Source organism: Spea bombifrons, chromosome 4, assembly GCF_027358695.1.
Source record: "Spea bombifrons isolate aSpeBom1 chromosome 4, aSpeBom1.2.pri, whole genome shotgun sequence".
NCBI classification, from domain to species: Eukaryota; Metazoa; Chordata; class Amphibia; order Anura; family Pelobatidae; genus Spea; species Spea bombifrons.
Window position 1 is genome coordinate 87,855,372 of NC_071090.1, and position 19,788 is coordinate 87,875,159.

The 19,788-nt window shown below is 36.8% G+C and overlaps 1 protein-coding gene and 1 long non-coding RNA gene across 3 annotated transcripts in view; both read left to right on the forward strand.

Annotated features, from left to right (window-relative positions):
- Nucleotides 1–3,582: 3,582 nt before the first annotated feature.
- On the forward strand, nt 3,583–5,018 carry LOC128492046 (uncharacterized). Its single transcript, XR_008354059.1, has 2 exons — nt 3,583–3,971; nt 4,864–5,018. It is a non-coding gene; the product is annotated as an uncharacterized LOC128492046 (long non-coding RNA).
- A 215-nt stretch (nt 5,019–5,233) lies between these two features.
- The window catches only part of NTRK3 (neurotrophic receptor tyrosine kinase 3), a 246,687-nt gene continuing 232,132 nt past the window's right edge, over nt 5,234–19,788 (forward strand). The window contains exon 1 of one of the 2 annotated variants that reach the window (XM_053464460.1): nt 5,234–5,484. In XM_053464460.1, the coding sequence (XP_053320435.1) occupies nt 5,237–5,484 (248 nt within the window). In that variant the 5' untranslated portion in view covers nt 5,234–5,236. The remainder of the gene's footprint in view (nt 5,485–19,788) is intronic. The other variant, XM_053464459.1, reaches the window with a different exon arrangement.

A 19,788-nucleotide genomic window follows, 5' to 3' on the forward strand; every position in this document is an offset into this window, starting at 1 on the left:
CTTTGAGGGTCTCCAATGCAGGAAGGGACATAAGCATAATCTATTCCATTCTTCTTTGAGCTGAATATTATGCATGTACTTTGATTTGGTTAATAAACTATATGCAGGATTTCATACATTGAGCGAAAGTCTCATGTCTGTATCCTTGAACACAGGCGTGCGCAGTCCAGGGTTAAAGCCACCACGATAATGCTTAGGAACTATTCTGGAGTAAAGAAGGTATTTTGTACCCTTTAAAGGTGCTATTCCTCAAAATATGAATTACACTCTCCAGACAACCTTAGCAGATCTGTCATTTTGTACATTCTTTTGATGGCTTAATCATGCTAAAACACGGAAACTTTTAAGACGCCTTGTGGTGTCTATGGTGATGACCTATCCGTACCCCCTTTTGTGTCACATGGTAATTAAGTGTTCATGGCAAATATTATGGATGAGACAAAATGATGGGAAACATTCAGTAGTACTTGGAATGGTGTTCCTAATGCTGTATTTAGTTACAATAGGGTATTTTGTATATTCTGCACACAATGGAGAGAGTTCAGAGGAGGGCTACAAAAATAGTAAGTGGTTTGCAGGCTAAAAGTCAAGAAAGCCTATGGGACAGGACCAAGGACTGATTGGTCTAAATCCTTAAATCATCCTAAATAAGGAAAAATGGGCAGACTCGATGGACCAAATGGTTCTGATCTGCTGCCAAATGCTAGGATTCTATGTTTCTTATATTCATTACAGTAGACGAAGCAACACCATATGACCATTTTCCTTTTGTTTTAGACTAAACGTGGATATTTTACAGAGAACCTGTAAAAGGTGAATTCAGTGAAAGAGGTTGGGCTTTAGCAGGAAGCAGGATGAATTAAGAAAGTGAGTAGAATTACATTACAAGCAATGATAAGAAAGCAGAGTTATAAACTGAGATCAAACACTAGTAGAGGAGGCAGATTCATTGGAAATATGGATTACCCTTCAGTTTAGGAAAGATTTCTTCTTTTAGGATAGTTTGATGGAACACGAAGTGATTACATGTAGTTAGAAAGCCTTTCATTTTGTCTTTTATAAAATATTACTGGATATTATCCATATACATTCATCAGGAAGACATTTATTTAGACTGGCAACAATTTACTCCACCCAATTTACAAATGTCAATGTGATCTTGAAGACCAAATTAGCATTTTAGATATTTTAAGCACCCGGGAAAGCTAATTAAGGATAAAAAAAAACCTCAAAAGTTTAAAGGTATAAGGTTGACTAACTTTGTATTGCTTCCTGAGCATATTGATCCATGTGCTCTTGCTAAAGGTAACTAGAATGTGGGATGGGATGCATTTAATTAATACTACCAATACTTGAAAGAATAAAAGATTCCAATGAAAAAGGAAACCAGTCATTTAATAGCGTATGTAAATTAATGATCAATCGACATTGGTGCTTCTGGGTTTTGACTTTGTATTAGTGGGTTCTGTAGACCCACTTGTAGTATTATTAAGGATGCTGTAGTGTTCTGATATTTGAGGTTAAACATTTATTTTGCATATGTTTATTCATTTCTGTCTTGCTTTAAAGCATTGCTTGCAAAGTGTATTGCGTATTTGTGTTAAGTCTATTGGACTGTTTTTTTTGCACAATGCACCCATGGCAAATGTAATACAGTGTCCACATTTGGTTTAATTTCCTCACTTCCAGTTTAGTGATGAGTTTATGTTATATATATATATATATATATATATATATATACTACTAAGTAGATGTTGGATCTTCCCAACCCTTGGTTGGTTCTTGGCCCTTTGAGACATACCAGGGAGCCTCAGCCAGATATGCGGCACTGAGTATGCTGCCCCACCTCAGAACTGTTGCCAGAGGCTTATGCCTAAACCACTGCTTGTGATTTATCTCAGATTTTGAATTTAGCCCAAGATGCGCCAGTTGGTGATCCCTTAATTTCCAGAAAATAATCAATTTCCAAAAAAGAATCCATTTTTAGGTATTCCCTGATGTACACTGAGACTCAGTATTTTATTCCCATGATAAATGGATGTCAAATATATATACTATAGTGGCACTCTAATATTGGAAAACATAGTGCAAGATAGTAGAAGAAAAGAAGAGATAATCCAGTGTGACATAAACATATGGCATATCTATAACATTCAATAGAGTCAATTGATCTTAATACTGAAAATTATTATAGTAATTTGCAGCGCAACGGAAAGAAAAAAAGCTAGTGACCGATGACTTTAAGCTAGCAAGAACTTGCCTTTTCTTGCTGCTTTTCCTTTGACGGCACTATGAACTATTCATTTATCTTGTATTCTATTCATAATAATATTCTTTTCCCCTGAACCAACAGCAATATTGGTAAATGTGCATTTACACTGTGAAAACAATACATTATTTGTCAAGAACGCTATTTAACAAGCTATTTCTTGTTGTGATATAGCACACCAGGATCACCTCAGGGATGAAAGAAAATGGCTGGAATTCCCTCTTTTATAATGGCAGACTTTCTGGAGCGGACAGCTTAAAAAGTAAATATATATATATATATATACATATATATATATATATATATATATATAAAACATGGTTTCAGAGCCAGCTTAGACAAATAGATCACATGAAATGCAGAAACAACACACTATGACTCAAATCATTGTCTATTTCTTGTCTATTTTGAGCTCAAAATGTTGACTATAATAACAAATCAATATAATAATTTCAAAGTCAATATAAAAATAAAACATGAAATGATATAGAAGTTTCTATCTATTTATCCCAACTTTTGAGCGATGATTCAGAAAATGACCAAGCTTTTTACGATACAAAGAAAACATAGGCCATTTCTCCAGTAATCAGACTAGTACTACATGGTGATTTATTCCTGTATCCTGTAATTTATTTAATGCTATATAGATAGCTAGGTTAGATAGAGAGATAGAATAGATACAAGATTTGTGTAAACCAATTTTAGGTGCAAAGTTTGAAAAAGTGGTCTTACCTTTATGGTAAATAATAAAAATATGTCCCTGCTGATTGGACCATTCCATTGGTTGCTATGACAATAGGACCACTTCCAGGTTTAGCATCAGATTTTTTTTTTTATATACATAACATCCAGTATTCTTTATTTATTGGCTGCAAGGCTAACAAAACATGTTCCTTAATGTTTTGGCATGGGACACATAAGAAGTATAAATAATGTGTTGAATAAAGCAGTCAGAAAACTTGGGGTACATGTAAATAATAAAAAAATGAACTTTCACAGTCATAGAATCATTTTCTTCTGTACATATTTCCCAGACAGTCTTTTCATGTGTTACATACATGGAAACTTTAATAATAATAATAGCAATAATAACAACAATAATTATTATTATATTTTGTCTGATATGTTAATAAAAATGCTTAACCCTTTAAAAAGTTCACTGACATTCACTGATATACAAATAATATATTTAAAGTATTAAAAATATATATTTAATTATTATTATTTATTATATAATATTATTTAACATGCAACAAAAAAATGTCTCCTGTTAATATAAAACAAAAATATTTTTTTTGCTGTTGGGCAAAATATGCCTTCTGTAAAGGGAACTCCACAAGTGTGCATGGACTGAATGGCTAGGATTAAAAGAAATAAAACCATGTTTTAAATTAAAAAAAATGGTGTTCAGTTCTCGTTTGCATCTCACCCTGCCCTCTCCTTTCACCATACTGCATAGAAAATTAGTTTGTGTGTGTGTGTGTCTGCTTGCCACTCTCCTCCCTCTCTCTATCCCTCTCCCCCTTTCTCTCCTCTCTCTCTCCTCATCAAGATCACACTGCTTTGAATCTCTGGCTCTCAGTAAACAGCTGAGACTCCCACCTTTTCCCTTCCCTTGGACAAGAGACAGCAGTTCGTTTTAGGATCCACAGTCTACGGGGTGTGAGAGTGACATGCACCTGTACCCCCCCCTCTTCAGCAGGTCCATCTTGTGTTATCATTGTCTGTCTTTGTATGTCTTTTTATATGTATATGTATCTATATTATATGCCTGCATCTGCGTGTAGAAAAGCAATACACCCTTAAGCATCTGCATCCAGAGAGAGCCCTGAAGCAGGGCAGAGCGCATTAAGCATTGCTAGGATCTAGTTGGGTTGTTGTGCTTGCCAAAAATGCATCATGCATCTTAATTTGCTCCCTCCAGTTCGTGCAACGTGCTGTAGGCTCCCACAGTCCCTGTTGATTCCCTTCTCCTCTCTTTCATTCCTTGATCCTCGAATCCTTTTTCTCCTCTTCTTCATGCACATTTGATGCAGATCTCAGTACTTACGATTAATTCTAAAGCACCAGCACCCCCTCCAGCATCCTTAATCCTTGCAGTGAGATCCTCTACGTATTAAGGGGGGTGAAAAAAAGAATCACTCAATTTATTTCATTTTCCTAGATCTTAACACTTTTCTTTTTGCAATTGCAGCAAACCCACGCGTGATTATTTCGTCCTGGTTACCCCCCCCACCACCACACACGCACACCTTCTGTATTTCTATAGCAGTCCATGTTCCATTAGATATTGTAAGAGATGTAACCATATCCAGGGATGGGCATGGGTGGCATACTGAACTTTTCTTGCATGGTGCCCTCTGCAGAATCAGTGCAGTCTCATGATCAGCAGCATCTTGAGTGAATGTCTCCCTTGCAGAGGATGCTGGTGTTTTATAATGTAGGTGTAGGATATTTGTTCATTTTTGCATATATCAGGTTTAAATGGTGCTGTTTGATCTCTGATCTTTCTTATATGTCTATCACTCCCTTTTTGCCTGATCCCTCTCTACCCCTTCCCCCTCCCCTCCTGTATTTTTTTTTTTTTTTTGCAGGTGTGACAGTTTGAATTCTGCCCAGTAGGTGGGACTTGGTGACTTTAGCACCCGTTTTTCTGTCTCCCTCATCTTCTCTTGCATTCCTCAGAAGTCTTGTGGACCTCCTGGAAAAAAAACAAAAAACAAAAAAAATAATAAAAAAAAAACAACAATCTGGAATCAACAAAGCAGACACCAGTCACTATGCATCTCCCTGGACTGCATTTCTGAAACCTTCAAGGATGAGTTTTACTGCTGGAGGATATCACATCTGATTGTTCACAGGGGCAAAGGCTGTTTTTTTTTTCCTCCCCATCATCTTGGTTTCCTTCCCCTCCCAATTATTGTCCCCCCATTTTTTTGGGGGGTTGCAAAAAAGCAGCTGCCTGAGATGGATGTGTCTCTGTGCCCTACCAAGTGCAGTTTCTGGAGGATTTTCGTATTGTGGAGCATTTGGCTAGACTATTTGGGTTCAGTACTGGCTTGTCCTGCTAATTGTGTGTGCAGCAAAACTGAAATCAACTGCAAGAAGCCGGATGATGGGAATATATTCCCCCTCTTGGAAGGGCTGGAATCCGGATCCACTAATGGTAGCACCAGTCTCAACATCACTGACATCTCCAAGAACATTATTTCAATGTAAGTCCATCATTTTACATCTCCTTCCCTTGAACAATATAAGTGTTGTTTCAATGAAGATGTCACTGGTTATGTTGTATTCTGCACCCAGTGCCAGGTGCACCAGTGTGTGCCCTGCCTGTCACATCAATGCTGTAACTTGAATTTCCATGGTCATGCTTATTGTTCAGAAGCTATAAGGTCACCCTACTACTGCAAATACAGCAATCTGGTCCATGGCTAGATACAATCAACTCAGTCTCACTGCCCAGTGAATGTAGGGTGCATGTATCACATTAATTAACCTCTGTGATTATGCCAGTTGTTTTTTTGCCCCCTACTGTATCAACAGGGATTCTGATTTCCCACTTGATGAAATATATTCCGATTTCTCACACTAACATATATCTTGACTTCCCCCTGAAATGTACATTATGGTTGTTTTTTTCATGTTAACAACATTGATCCATTGGATCGCTGTTCTGATTATCAGAAAACACTGTTCACAATTCAGCAGTTGATTTAACTGTGTAAATGCCAAATGTTCTTCTTGGACTGAAGGGGTTAAACTGCTCTTATGCATCAATAATCTGCTTGTGTGTAGAGGGACTTTCCTAAATGGATCGCCTCTGTCCCTTCCAAATTACACACAGGCAGCCTATGCTTATGTAGCCTTCAGTTTAGGAGTCAAAATTGGAAGTGTGCTCATGAATTTTATTGTAGCCCATCCATATCATGGCATAGACAGGACGTGCCTCTCTCCAGATCCACCCTATCTACATGCCAGGGGGAATTTTTGTCACAGTGAATTGGATGCAATACCCCTTTGAACAACTGCAGTCCCCAGTTTAAATGTTACACTGTGAATACAGGGCACAGATTATGATGAATGCAATGCAGATCCTAACCTAGTAACAAGTGTGATGTATCAGACAAGATAGTAAAATGGCTATATCTGAAAAAACTGACCAGCAATTCTTTATAACCCAACAGGCAAATAACATAATACTACATATAGCACTACCACCTAAAGGGTTAAAAGGCTTGTGGTTCTGAAGCAGTAGCCTGATTTCTCTTCTGTGGGTTGCAGTTATCTTGTATCACAGCATGTATTGGGTTAACTCTGTTTGTGCAGCAGAACATGTAAGGAAGGTGAATGGCATATCAGGGGTTAAACACGATTTTTTTTAAATCACAATACGTGTACATTTTCAGTGGATTTTTTTTTTTTGCTCTGCGTGTATCTTGACACCATGATTTGCTGTTATATACAGTTTTGTGTTAATTCATAAAAGCAGTACAAATTTTTAAAAAAAAGATTGGGAATATAAGACATAAACACGCGCATGGACTGATGTTTTGGGTTTATCAGATAATTTTTCACTATCCAGCACAGTGTTTAATATCCTCTCCCTTTTCTTGGAGCTCAGATTTATGTGTACGAGATCTTACTTGATTTTCGCGTGGAAGATTATATGTGCAGAATCTAATATATATACATTTGTATTCCGGAGGCTGAATTTCCTTGTTTGTGAAAAGTTTAAAATTGTGTTTTTTTTTTTTGTAATACCAAATATTTATTAAGTATCTGGTTCTAGTAACCCTTTTGCAAATGTGTCTCTGAATACTGAATCATCGTATAGGTGGTAACTAGGCGTTTAAAACGGTTTACATAATTATTTATCATATAATCCATAGGAAACGTGTCAAGAGCCATACGTGGACTTTGAAACCTAATGATGAAAATGTAACGGCACTGATATTATAGAAACTAGAATCCCACCTTTGGCCCATATCTGCTATTTAATAACTCCTAGAACTGAATGTACCTTTTCTGTATCAGTTTTAATGTGAAAATCTAATTTACTGGCCAACCAACATTGTGTCTTCTCTTCCTTTAACATTTAAAGGAGTTAAATGTGACTTGTTTATAGAAGAACATCTTGTGAGGGTGCAATGTATTGCGTGTTCCTTTGTGTTTGGGCTTTGCAGAAAGCGATTCTGTTTCGGTTTTGGTTGAAATCTGAATTCAAGGAGTGTGGACTTGCCAGGAAGGATGCATGGGAGCAGAGAAAAGAGACCGGTTCACTTGACATAAAGCCAACAATAAGACTTGGAGATCCTATCAAAACTTTAATCCTCTGAAGTCCATTAGTCCTTCTTATGTCTCCTACACAAAGGTTTTGGATTTGAGTATGCAGTGTAGGTTGATTTTCAAAAAAAAAAAAATGTAACGTAAGCTGGGCTCCAAAACATCATCGGTCTATTATATTTTGAATATATTGTTTAGAAAGGCTTGTAGTGTTGTGTTATCAACTAGACTTGGTCATCCCAAGCCACCACATATATGCTGGGATGGACCAATTTGTAGTCCACATCAACTGAACTGATATGCTTTACTATGACACCATTCCTAGAGTTTGATTAGCAAAGTCATGCTAATAGTGGATCCTGTAGCCTTGCTGATACCAACTTTATTTTAGGTATTATCTAGGGATTTAAGGGTAATATCAAGTAATAGGTGGAAATGCAGAAGAGAGAATGTTACGTTTTTTTGTTTTAATGGAACTGAGCTCCTGGATCTTGTTACTAGACCAGTCTTTTTATCTCCTAAATCTGAAAGGTGTGAAACTGTGTATATATATATATATATATATATACACCAATACATATTTTGTCTGTTTTATAAAGGCAAATGTATCCTTTTTTATGTTAAACACAGTCATGAACAAACAATGTTCTGAATGTATCTATTATTGAATACATATGTACAGTTATTTTGTTAGTGTGCAGAGTTGATTTATTTAGCACTTGTGTTTTTGGACACTCTGATTAATCAGCTCAATAAAGGAATGTAGGATATATGATGCTTATTTCAGTAGAAGTACAATTCCACAAACTGATAGATGTAGGCCAAGGTGTTGTGGCAACTACATTCTAACACCTAGGTACTACTGAAAGGTCAAATATGTATAGTAGAAAACAGTTTCCAAATTCATCCTCATCATGCTTTACTGAGAGTGTGGTAGATAAGTGGAACACCCTCCCAGCAAAAGTGGTAGAGGTTAATCAGTGAAGGGCTTACAACAGATGTAGGATAGGCATAAAGCTATTCTGAATTAAGCCAACGCCAGGGAATGATTAAGGTCTGGGTCTTCACATTAGCAATAATAGGCAGCCTAGATGGGCCAAATGGTTCTTGTCAGCCTTTTAATTCGATGTTTCTATGATCCGCATCATCATTTTTGTGTGTTTTTGTCTAATTTTGTAATGTGTAGGCTGGTCTTTTGAACGCACAGGCATATGGAAATTGTGCCATGTAGCAAACTAAGGAGGAGTCCAAAAACCCCCAAAAAGACTAAAATGGTAAAATATATCATATCCTGAAATACGTTGATACCACCCTACCTACTTATAACATTTATTTTTGGTCAATTTGGCTTGTTTTTTTTACTTTCTTAGCAGATGTATCATTTTCTGAACGCCGAACACATGCTACCAATCTTGTGCGTACAATGTGTGTTTCTGAATTCAATTTAACAAAATCCTCAGTTAATTAGTGCTCTAGTGCCTGGCACATTCATTTTTCTTTTCATAAAATGAAGGAAGAATAACAAATATTTTTTCTTGAAATGTGTGAAGTCAAGACTATTCGCTTGGCACAGGAGAATAAGGGTCATTGCCAGGGTGGAGCCCAGATTATCCTTTCAATATAAAACAAAGAAATAATCCAAAAATGATTAATCCTATACATGCATTACGAATGCCCAAAGATTTACATTTTTTGAAGATTTGCGATTTTAAGTATTGTTTGATGCTATTCTTCTCCGATCACTGGAATAGCTACCATATTGCTTCAATTCTCTGTATACCAACTTCATTTCAAAGCGCGACATATGTTCATGTACATCAAGTGGCCTTTAATATTCTTCTCTCGATATTCTCCCATCATTAAGGCTGTTTTGCCAAAGAGATTACATATTTCCTGGGAATGTATAAACAGCGAGAGATGCAGGCAAAATCCCAAAAATGTGTTAAAATACCAGGTTGTGAAGATTATGTTGCGACTGTTACCAAGTTACCAAGGGCAAATCCTGCGCGTGATGTATTTCTGTGATGACGATTGCACAGTTCTTTCCAGATTTGTGCTAAAGGCAAAAAAAAAAAAAAAGTTAAGGGCTTGAAAACTGTAAAATTGTATATCAGGGTGTTCTACCCGCTGGGGGCTGCTAAACCCCCAACAATTTGCATGTTACAATGTAACGTCTCTATGGTTCGCTGATAATCAAATATATAGCAGTTTCTAGATGGCTTTGGGTTTGCATGAGAAATTATTGTAAAGAACAATTTTGTTCCAACTTTAAAAGTTAAGCAGCTTTATAGTGAATATGGACAGAGAATTTGATGGCAGATAAGAACCATTTATGCCATCTAGCCTGCCCATTTATCCATGTAAAGAATCATGTTTTAATAAGTCCTTGATCTTGTTTTAGATTCAGGATATGTTATAGGATATGCATGTTTAAATTCCCTCAGTGTATTAGTCTCTACCACTTCTGGAGGGAGGCTATTCCATTTATCTACCACCCTTTCAGTTACATTGGATCCTTAAATTGCATCTAAGTAGACCTCCTGTTTTTCACAGTGGAGACGCAAAATGGGACATACATTAATGTTTCAATTATTAATTGCTTATTAATAGGGGTATTCCACTTCCAAGTTCTCAGGTTTACAACTACCTAGCGGCTATGGGCACGGCTCTTTGTAAAATGTCAGTATGGCTAAAGCTTTGGGACGGTGTTCTGTACAATATAACCATTAAAACTGCGTTTAGTTAAACATTACTGTTATTATAGCGCTTCTGTTTGTTACTGTAGCTAAGTTATTGTAAGTTTGTGTTTTAGGAAACGGTAACAACATATCTGTTTTGAGTCAGTTTTTATTAGGCTATGAAGTTGAGGCTGTGTGCGACAAACCAAAATGGCCGTTATTCAGAAGAACAGAGAGAAACCAGAACATAGGTTTTACTAAATAGTCCCTTGCATTTCAAACTAGGAAAGCCGTTTGGTCTAGATTTAGGTTTATTGAGTGTTTTGTAATTACTATTGATAGCCCATAATTTACTTCGGCTTGATGCCAATAGCTTGCTGTAGAGGATTTTGGACGTATTTATAGGTAAGGATTATGTGTGGATTTTGAAATACAATCTAGAAACTGTATTGTCACAGTGACAATGTTAATACCAGCAAGGTCATAATCAAATGACAAGCCATAGGCCAAATATTTCTTATTCCAACACTTGTATTAATAACTCACCTTTCCCTTGCTGGATATTACAGAGTGGGAGTGAGTACCGCAAAAGATGGCTGTATTGTTGTAACCACCAATCCGCTGTGCTCTGTTGTGGGACGTAGGCACCTTAACCACCAATCCGCTTCCAGTTAAGCTTGCCAGCCAATCAGAGTGCAGTAGGATGTCCTCTGCTGATGTCTGAACATCAACGAACAGATGAGGACATCGCCAACACCCTGTCTCAAAGAAAAAAAGCATCCGCGTGTTGAAATAAATGTATTTGGTTTCCATGTCAGACATTTTGAAATTATTTCATTCGTTTTTTTTTTATTAGGTTGATCTCTGTAAAGCAATCTTGTCTAATATAATATTTGGAAAGGGAAAATATACAACCGATTAGTAAAAAAGACAACTTCACCTTCTAAGCATATATATATATATATACATTGGACACAGTTCTGTTTAATATTCCAATAGATGTTAAGTACGTAGTATACACGTACCTCATAGCCAAGCCTCAATTTACAGTAGCTCTGACTTCCCAGTATAACGCTTTTCCCAGTGGATCAGGTAAAACTGGATTTTACCCGCCAGCTGTATAAATGACAGTAACTTTTTTTAAAATCATATTATTTTGGGAAAGCAGGTAGAGTGATAATGTAGGTTAAATCTACTTGGAATATTTGAATTTGTATAGCTTTCATTTTTTCTTGCTTTGCTCCCTTCATATGTCTTTCAGGTCGGTTGTAGGATTCAACTTTGTCTTTCAGCGTCAACAACCTTGGGATAAAGCCAAACCATACACTGTGATCCTATAATTATATTAATATACAGTATCAGCCATGGTTTCCAAGACCATTATATGCGTTTTGGACAGCTCACTCAAATCTTAGTTGCGAGTATAAGAAAATACTTGCCGATTTTAATGATAATGGGTTATTTCATTAGTCAGAGACTCTTGCAGCCACAGTATCTTATAACCCCTATGTATGCTTATCTGCAAGGACATATCTTAGCTGGCCGCTTACCACCACTGCTGCCATCTACCACGTTATACATGTGAGCCTCCTTCTTCATGAAACATCATAAAACCTTTATGTATAAGGATCCCTCAAGATTGCAAGCTTGCGAGCAGGGCTCTCTCCACCCATGTATCAGTTTGTTTAAGTCTGTCAATTCTAGTTTGGTCATACCCTTGAATATATGTATTGTAAGAAGTGCTGCACAAATTGTTGGTGCTATATAAATAAAAGATAATAATAATAATAAGGATGAATAATTTAGCTTCTTGTCATATATGGAGATGGATAAGGCCACTGGAGATGTGCTCGTTTATAACATTAGTTCTACATAGGGAATATATTTAATTGTTGGACATTTCTAGGTGTATATATATATGCTATATATTTATATGAAGAGTGTAAAAAAAGGCACTACATTTGCTATGAATAATATACAAGTGTGTGAGTAAGATGGGACTTGTGGCTCCATGCAAACTTGTTAAGTTTGGGTTTGTTACTGGATAATGTAGTAACCATAATAATGGCAAACTCATTTCATAAAAATATACAATTTTGCTTTATATTACAAGTCAGACTTTGCAGGTAAGCAAACCTTATCTCAACTGCTATAAGATTTAGGAACGATAAACAATATCTTGATCGGTGCCTTTACTAGCCTGTTAATGTAACTTTAGTCCAAGGCAAGTAATATACATTTCTAAGTCTTCAGATGAATGATACAGTTCTGGTTCTGATATTGAGACTTTATTTTTTTCATTAATGGTTTGTAACACCAATGGCATTGCTAATAATTAGGTATTGTTTGTGTTTTAAAGAATTATGCATGTCCTTGGACTCTCCCTAAAAGTATGTGTTTGTTCCATTAAGGGTCATAATTATTATGATATAAGGCTTTATCTGCAAATGTATTATTGTTGGTGCCTGTGTGTGTTTTGGAGTCATTGTTTACTCCATCTCCACTTTAACATGACATACTCCATCCTTGTCAGATGTCCCATATGTGACATTCCAGTTGATACAAATCCACAATGGCAAGGTTGTTGTGTTCAGTGTGGGTAGGATTAAGGAGTAATAATGTACGTGGGTTGTGATATAACATCATGCTACCAACATGTAATGTAGACAAAGAATGTCCGCTAGGGACATGACTGACCCATTCCACGTGGGACAGAATTCTGGCAAATATGCAGCTTCCATCATAGTCAGGCTCCTGCAATTTACAGCTAAACAGACAAGGATAGGTGGACAGCCATGTTGTCTGTTGCGTAGTTACATGTGGAAGTGTCTTCCTTCACTTCTTCATTCACCACAAAGCCTGTTGCTGCCTACCTCTACAAGGAACCAAGAAATCTTAGACCGCTGTATGCAATAAGATCTGAGAACATAATGAACCCATTACGTGTTGCATATGCCATAGATTTCTTATCCTACCAAGCAGAGTTTTTGAGGGACCCTACTGACATTATCTACCAAGCTGACCGCAAATCTCATGTCTTATCATAACATGGGTGTTTTCAGGTCACCTCTGCTCACAATGAATGACCTCTCACAGGAGATCAGTCAGTTTATGAAGAGACCTTTGAGGAAAAAGGACCCATAGAATCAAAGTGTACTCAGTTACAAATCAAACAACCTCTTTTGAAATCTAAAACATGTCCCACAATTCTCTTCTTTTTAAATTTTCCTTTAATCTTTATCTTCAACTGTAGGCTTACAATGATGGATCCCTATATCAATGAGGTACAATATCCTATTTTGTAATGGAAATCTTTTGGTTACATTCTGTTATTTTTGTACTTTGCTGGAATGTCACGTTATTCATATATTTATTTGGCTAACGTCAACTACATTTTCTTAAGGTGCCTGGGGAAGGCAGCTACATCTGTAAGTGACATAATATAGCTGCGCATAGCTAATGATGCATAAAACCTTCCCAGGAGCCTATTCTGTTAATCTGTAAAGTAACGGAAGAAGCTTCCAAAAAACCAAGGGTCTATTTTTTTTTCTCTTTCTAAACATAGAAATAGTGGTAATTACTCTGGTGTCTCCATGATAACTGTACTTATTCTTCTCACGTTTCTTTTGGAGGCAAGCTCAAGAGTAGGGTCTTCTTCTCCGTCCGTACCAGTATGCCTTCACGCGTTTTTAATGCTGTTGTTCATTTTAAGTTTTAGTTAATTTTCGCTAACCCCTATTGTAGGAGAGCTGCAGAATCTCAATAAATGTAATGTAATATGAGGGTCTGTAAAACTCTGCATTGCTACATGTCATAGACTCTTCCAGTAGTAAAAGCATTTACTAAAGTGAACTTGACTAAACTCACTTGAGCTAGAGATTTACGGCCGAAGAACACATTTTCATATTTTAATATAATTAATGGTTATGCTTGCGGTTTAGTTTTGTACACTATTTGGGCCTAATTCAAAACCAAGCAATTATGCTTTCTTTTGAATTTTTTTTTCTGTCCTACAATTTGATGATTTGTCAGCAGAGCTTTTATTTATGTCTCAGAAAGCCATGTAAAGAGAATGGAAGAATTGTATTTTTTTATGCAAATGTAATTAAATTTTGTTTGTCATAACCCTGCATGAAAAAAATGTACAAATTACATTCTTTTTCCTTTCTGTGGCTGCCATTTTGTCAGCGCCGTAAGGCTATCCGGTCTTCAATAGGAAATCAAGACAGATGGATGTTTATTTGAGACTCCACTGTATGTATTACCACTTATTTTGTTTTAGTTTTGCCTCTCGTATCAAGCCTCTTACCATTTGCCCCCATTAGTACACACATGTTTAAAGTGATCTTATAAAAACATTTTGGTGGGTTGGCCATGTGACATGTGATATAGGTTACATATTAACAGTATATTGTAATGTCATAGATATAGACTGTTCTGTAACAATGTCAAAACACCAAAAACAGTAATTACTAGTTACATATGTGATAGAATACCTTGTTTACTGTCTTAATGAAGTAGTTTAGGGATTTTTTCTAGTATCACACGATTGCCAGTACTTAACATTCAGCCATGATATATCGTGCCTGGTGTAATAGCCAAACTATCACTACACTTCTTCTGTTTCCTGTTTATGTAGGTGGCATTAAAATGTCACATCATGCCTACATAACACCCGGTCTGAGCTCTTTGCACATGGGCTGAGGTAGTTTTGGAACAAAATATCACTGACATTTTGAAGCTTATATCAGTCTGAGAATATAGGGACTTTCAGAATTGTCAAGGCCCTCAAACATAATGGCCCTCAAACATAATGGTCCTCGTGGCAGCCAGGTTACCCCAAACGCCTCAAAAAAAAAGTCTCAACTCTGTCCATTGTAGTTACCAGAGCTTTCTCTGTTAACTCAGGGTTGAGGCATTCAGACAAACTTTTTATTTCTTGGTTTCATACAAATATTTTCCTACAGTTTTTTTTTTTTTTTTTTTTTTTTAGAAACAACAAGGGATACTACCACCGCAGAGGAAAAACTAGGGCCTGGCATGAAATCAAAATGATATTTTCTGCAAGCTAGAGTGAAATGATGCTCTCTGTAGAGTTTGAAATTCATTGTAAAGGGCAAAGCAAGTAGTTGGATTAGAGACGAGGACTAAGATTTTAACAGTGTACAGCAAAAGAATCCAAGCCATGTTCTTAAAACCCTAACGGCTAAAACACATTGATCAGGGAAAAGAAAAAGTGTCGGTGCGCTAAGCTAGTCTCAGGCTCAAATAATACAAATGTGTAATACGAGGCCTACCAAACAGGTGTAAGCATGCTGCAAGAAACAGTGTATTGGCTGTACAATGTATACAAGAAACAAAAACTGTCTGCGCTTCTTACCCTAATAAAGTTGGCAACAAATATATAAACATAATATAAATGAGAGGTTTTGGTTATATGAATTGGCCAAAGCATAATTAAGCTCACCCGCCACGTCAAGGCACACTCTCAATAGGGTGAGAACCTACTCTCACCTCCTACATAGTGGACACACAAAGCAGTTTATACTGCTACCAAAACCTTATTAATGTGTTGGGGGAGGTGCAATTAAACCTCCTCCCCATTAACCCCTGGACAGCAAGCTGCAACCAGACTGATGAGGAGCCAACAACCTCAAATATGTGCAAACAGGGAAAAGAAAAAGTGTCGCCTAGCCACTGGGCAACAGCTCTCTGATATATTCAATGTTTTTTTTTTAATCACATGATACAATCATCTAGGAAAAAAGCAATAAAAATGTCAGTGCTATGTATTTCCTGAAAGAGGACATGCGATTCTAAGATGGGAAGAGTTGCATTCCAATGGGGAAAAAAACAACTCATACACCCTGTGTGAAGCCTCCCGTAGTTGAGAATTTAAACATCAAGGCTGAAGAGGGTTGTCTCTCTTGGTGAATTCTCCACCATATCATCCCATAGTACATATCCCATCTTCAAAGGGGAGAAAACATAAAAGAATCATTTGCATCATATATCAAAGGACACAGTGAAAGATTGGCATTTTCTAGATATTACTGTTAAGGGTTGTCAAGCTCAGCCACTGAGGACCATAATTCTGTCTGAGATTTACAATTTCCCTAATTAACCAAACAATATGTGAAGGATTACTGGAAACCCCAGTATCTTTGTGGTAAGCATTTTTTCATCCAATTTGCTGACCGCCACGTTCTCCAGATCAGCCCCTGAGTTCCCTCAACAGTGCAGGTTTTCACATTCCCTTCACATGATTACTGATAACTCCGTCATTCTGACAGATCGAGCTGTCATAACGTATGGGCCACCTGTGCTGGGGAAGGGAAATAATGAAAAACTACACTATGGCTTAGATTTCAAAGATCCTGTATATAGCAAAGGACACAAATGTGAGAAAGGAGCTGTTTTTATTCAAAGTGGGGGGAAGGGTGTAATGAAAGGAGGACCATGTTTAATATGAATAGGCATAATGAGGACGATGAATCTCAATCTGGGTTAACAACACTGGTAAAGCTCCGGAAACATACTGCAAAGAACTAGGCTTAAATGGCTGCATCACTTTTACTACACAAAATATTTATTTCAACGCTTAATATTAGCCATCTAACGCCATTAATGATGTTCCGAGTCTCTTGATGATGTAAATAAACTAGTGCTTGGTGTCTCTAGTGATTGTTAATGAAAAGCCTCACTTTCTATTCTATTTACCTACAACGAGGTTTAATTGCTCTTCTGTGCTTCATATTTTTGTGAGCACTTATTAAATATGAGGCATCTGCATAAAAGGCTTGGCGAGTTTTGTAGATGAAGGTCAAAGATCTAACCACATTAAAGCTACGCCTTTCTTGGAAATAAGAAACGGTTAGGTTGCTGCATGTTTCATTTTTCATATGTCACCCTTGGTTTTAAAGTCCTGTTTGAAAACAGTTTTTTTAACCAATGACCTTTCTCTTTGCCGTTGTCCCTCATATTCATTTTCCTTCCTTTCTTCTGTTCTTTTCTGCCTTCCTTCTATCTCTTCATTGCCCTTTCGGCATCCTCCTAATCTGTCACTCTTCAATCCTTCTGTCTCCAAAGTACATTGTGTGTCTCTACGTTAGCCAAAGGATCCGTGGCATTTCAGCAGCACTAAGAAGTCTTATTGTCTTGAGAGAGAGAAAAGAGTTAAGAGAAGCAGAGGGAATCGGAGCAAAGGGGGAAGGGAGAAATTATATAAAGAGCAGACAAACATTTTAAGATAATTAGAAAAAAAAAATCTGAAAGGCTCTACCTCCCACCCCATGTCGTTTCCTTCAAACCTCTAGAAGTGTTCTACATAGAGCTTGCTGCTATGTTTGTGCACAACAATGCAATTAACAATGGATTTAATTTATGTAGGTATTTCCTAATTACAGCTTGAACGGAGGCACAATAGCATCTGAAGGGTTTGTCATGGGTGAGCGCACAAGACTACATTAACGGGACAGATCTAAAGAATCCAGCAGATGGCAATTTATAAAGAAGGGGACGTATTATTAATGTTTTGCAAAAAGGCCGAGTCTAGCCATAGTTCCAAAAAACCTAAACATAAAACGTGTGAGTCTTACAGACACTTTAGAATACATGATACTAGTTGTATACCAGTCTATTTGTTTCCTCCAAGAACCAGCAATGCTCTGCTGACCAATCAAAAACTGGAACAGGCAGCCATTAACAAAAAACAAAGTAAAACCACCAAGTATCCCCGATGAGATACTAACCTTAACACGGTTTTATAAATTCTTCTCAAATATTTTAACCTGGCAAATAAAACATTTTACCTTAATTATCTTAAGCTATCTTAAGAAGCCACTGGCCAATTCTGTATCGGCTGCATATTTTAGATGAAAACAGTTAATGTTCGATAATAGGAGGATCAGAATGTTGAATAGAGCAATGTTCTTACAACGTTCTTCAGCCTAATGCATGTCTGCTTTACTGAGTTTGCACTATATCTCCTTTGTGTCCTAGAGTAAAACGGTCCTGGATCACAGTGATGCTGAGTTAAATGCACTATTATCACTAAGATCCTATACAAATAACCCAAGTAAGGCAACAATTTCTTATAAATTGTCCTTGTTGGACGAAAAAGTATGTTTTCACTAGTATTTTATTGGTCTAATTGTGTACCATGATGTGGAAAATTTGGATAAACAAACTTGTGAAGTCATGGTTTTATTTTGTTCCAGGCAGATCTTAATCTTTGTAATGTGAGAAAATATTTAGTGTGTGTTAGTGTTGTTGAAGTCTTTATGATTGGAGAAACTATTTATAGGCCTAATTAAAAAAAAGAGTACATTAGGTCACCCATGTATGTAGCGAGATCTTTGAGAATGTGCCTCTTTATTGAATTAGTCTATCCTGTAATATGGTTAATTGAGTTTTTCCTTTTTATAAAAGATTTTTAAATAAAGAATTATGTCTGCAAATGTCCACTAGAGGGCAGTGCATTGCATAGTAAGATACAAATAAGATATCGATAGAATCTCAACTCAGAACTACAGAACTGAACTGAATATAAAAGATTCTGTATAAAAATATTTAAAAAACAAAACTGGTTTAATGATTCTGGTTTAAAAACGTTGTAATAGTTAGCGTTTAATATTCTAGCCAATACCACTGAAATGCTGTTGGATTAATTATGCCCAGACCAACATATAACCCCTGGGTCTACAGAAAAACATATCATTATTAATAACGCAAACTCCATAATTAGCCTTTAGACAGAGCTGTTTATATTTTTGTTTGGATTTGCATCTAAATTTAAATAGCAGAGAAAACGTGGTATTCAATCTTTTACAAGATACTGCTGATGAAAATGAATAGATGGTTTCATTAACATGTAGCCTGGTAGGCATATATGTCAGATATTAAGTCTTTAGTGGTGCAATAGTGAAGCCCTATTAAGTATAAGTCTTGGTTAAATACATATGCTTTAAACATGCCACAACATAAGTTAAAAAACGCTTTATGAGCATGTGCACTGTGGTCTCATTAGACCCCCCTGGAAGTCTTTTGAGAACTGGCGCTGGTACTGGTAGGTAGTGAATATAGCAAGCATATGTGCACAAGGGCAAGCAAGAGATGTGCCAAGCTCGGGGCATGAAAAGAAGGCTAATGCATTTTGCAAGGGAGCAGTTAACTATCATATGAATTAAAGTGCATATAAAGGCTGGAGTGTCCCTTTAACATGTTATAAGCATTAAGCTACCCAGTGTTGTCATGAAATCCTGTTGTGTATGCAGCCAACAAGCACTGGAGTTTCATATCACTATCCTAAAACTGTTTCTGGATCTTAGCCATAAAGAACTTAATTGGATCATCTTGCTGCAGAGGATATAATCAAAGTTTTTTTTTTTATCATGTCCAGAAGGGATACCCAGTTCAGTGTTTGAAGGTAGTTATCCAGCTAGGGGTAGGCAACGGTGGCTGGATATGCAGACCAGTGCTGGTGAAAACACGTGTGTGTGCGTGTGTGTCATTGATTCCTTTGGGACATTTAATGAAATGCCCACCTAGGGTGTG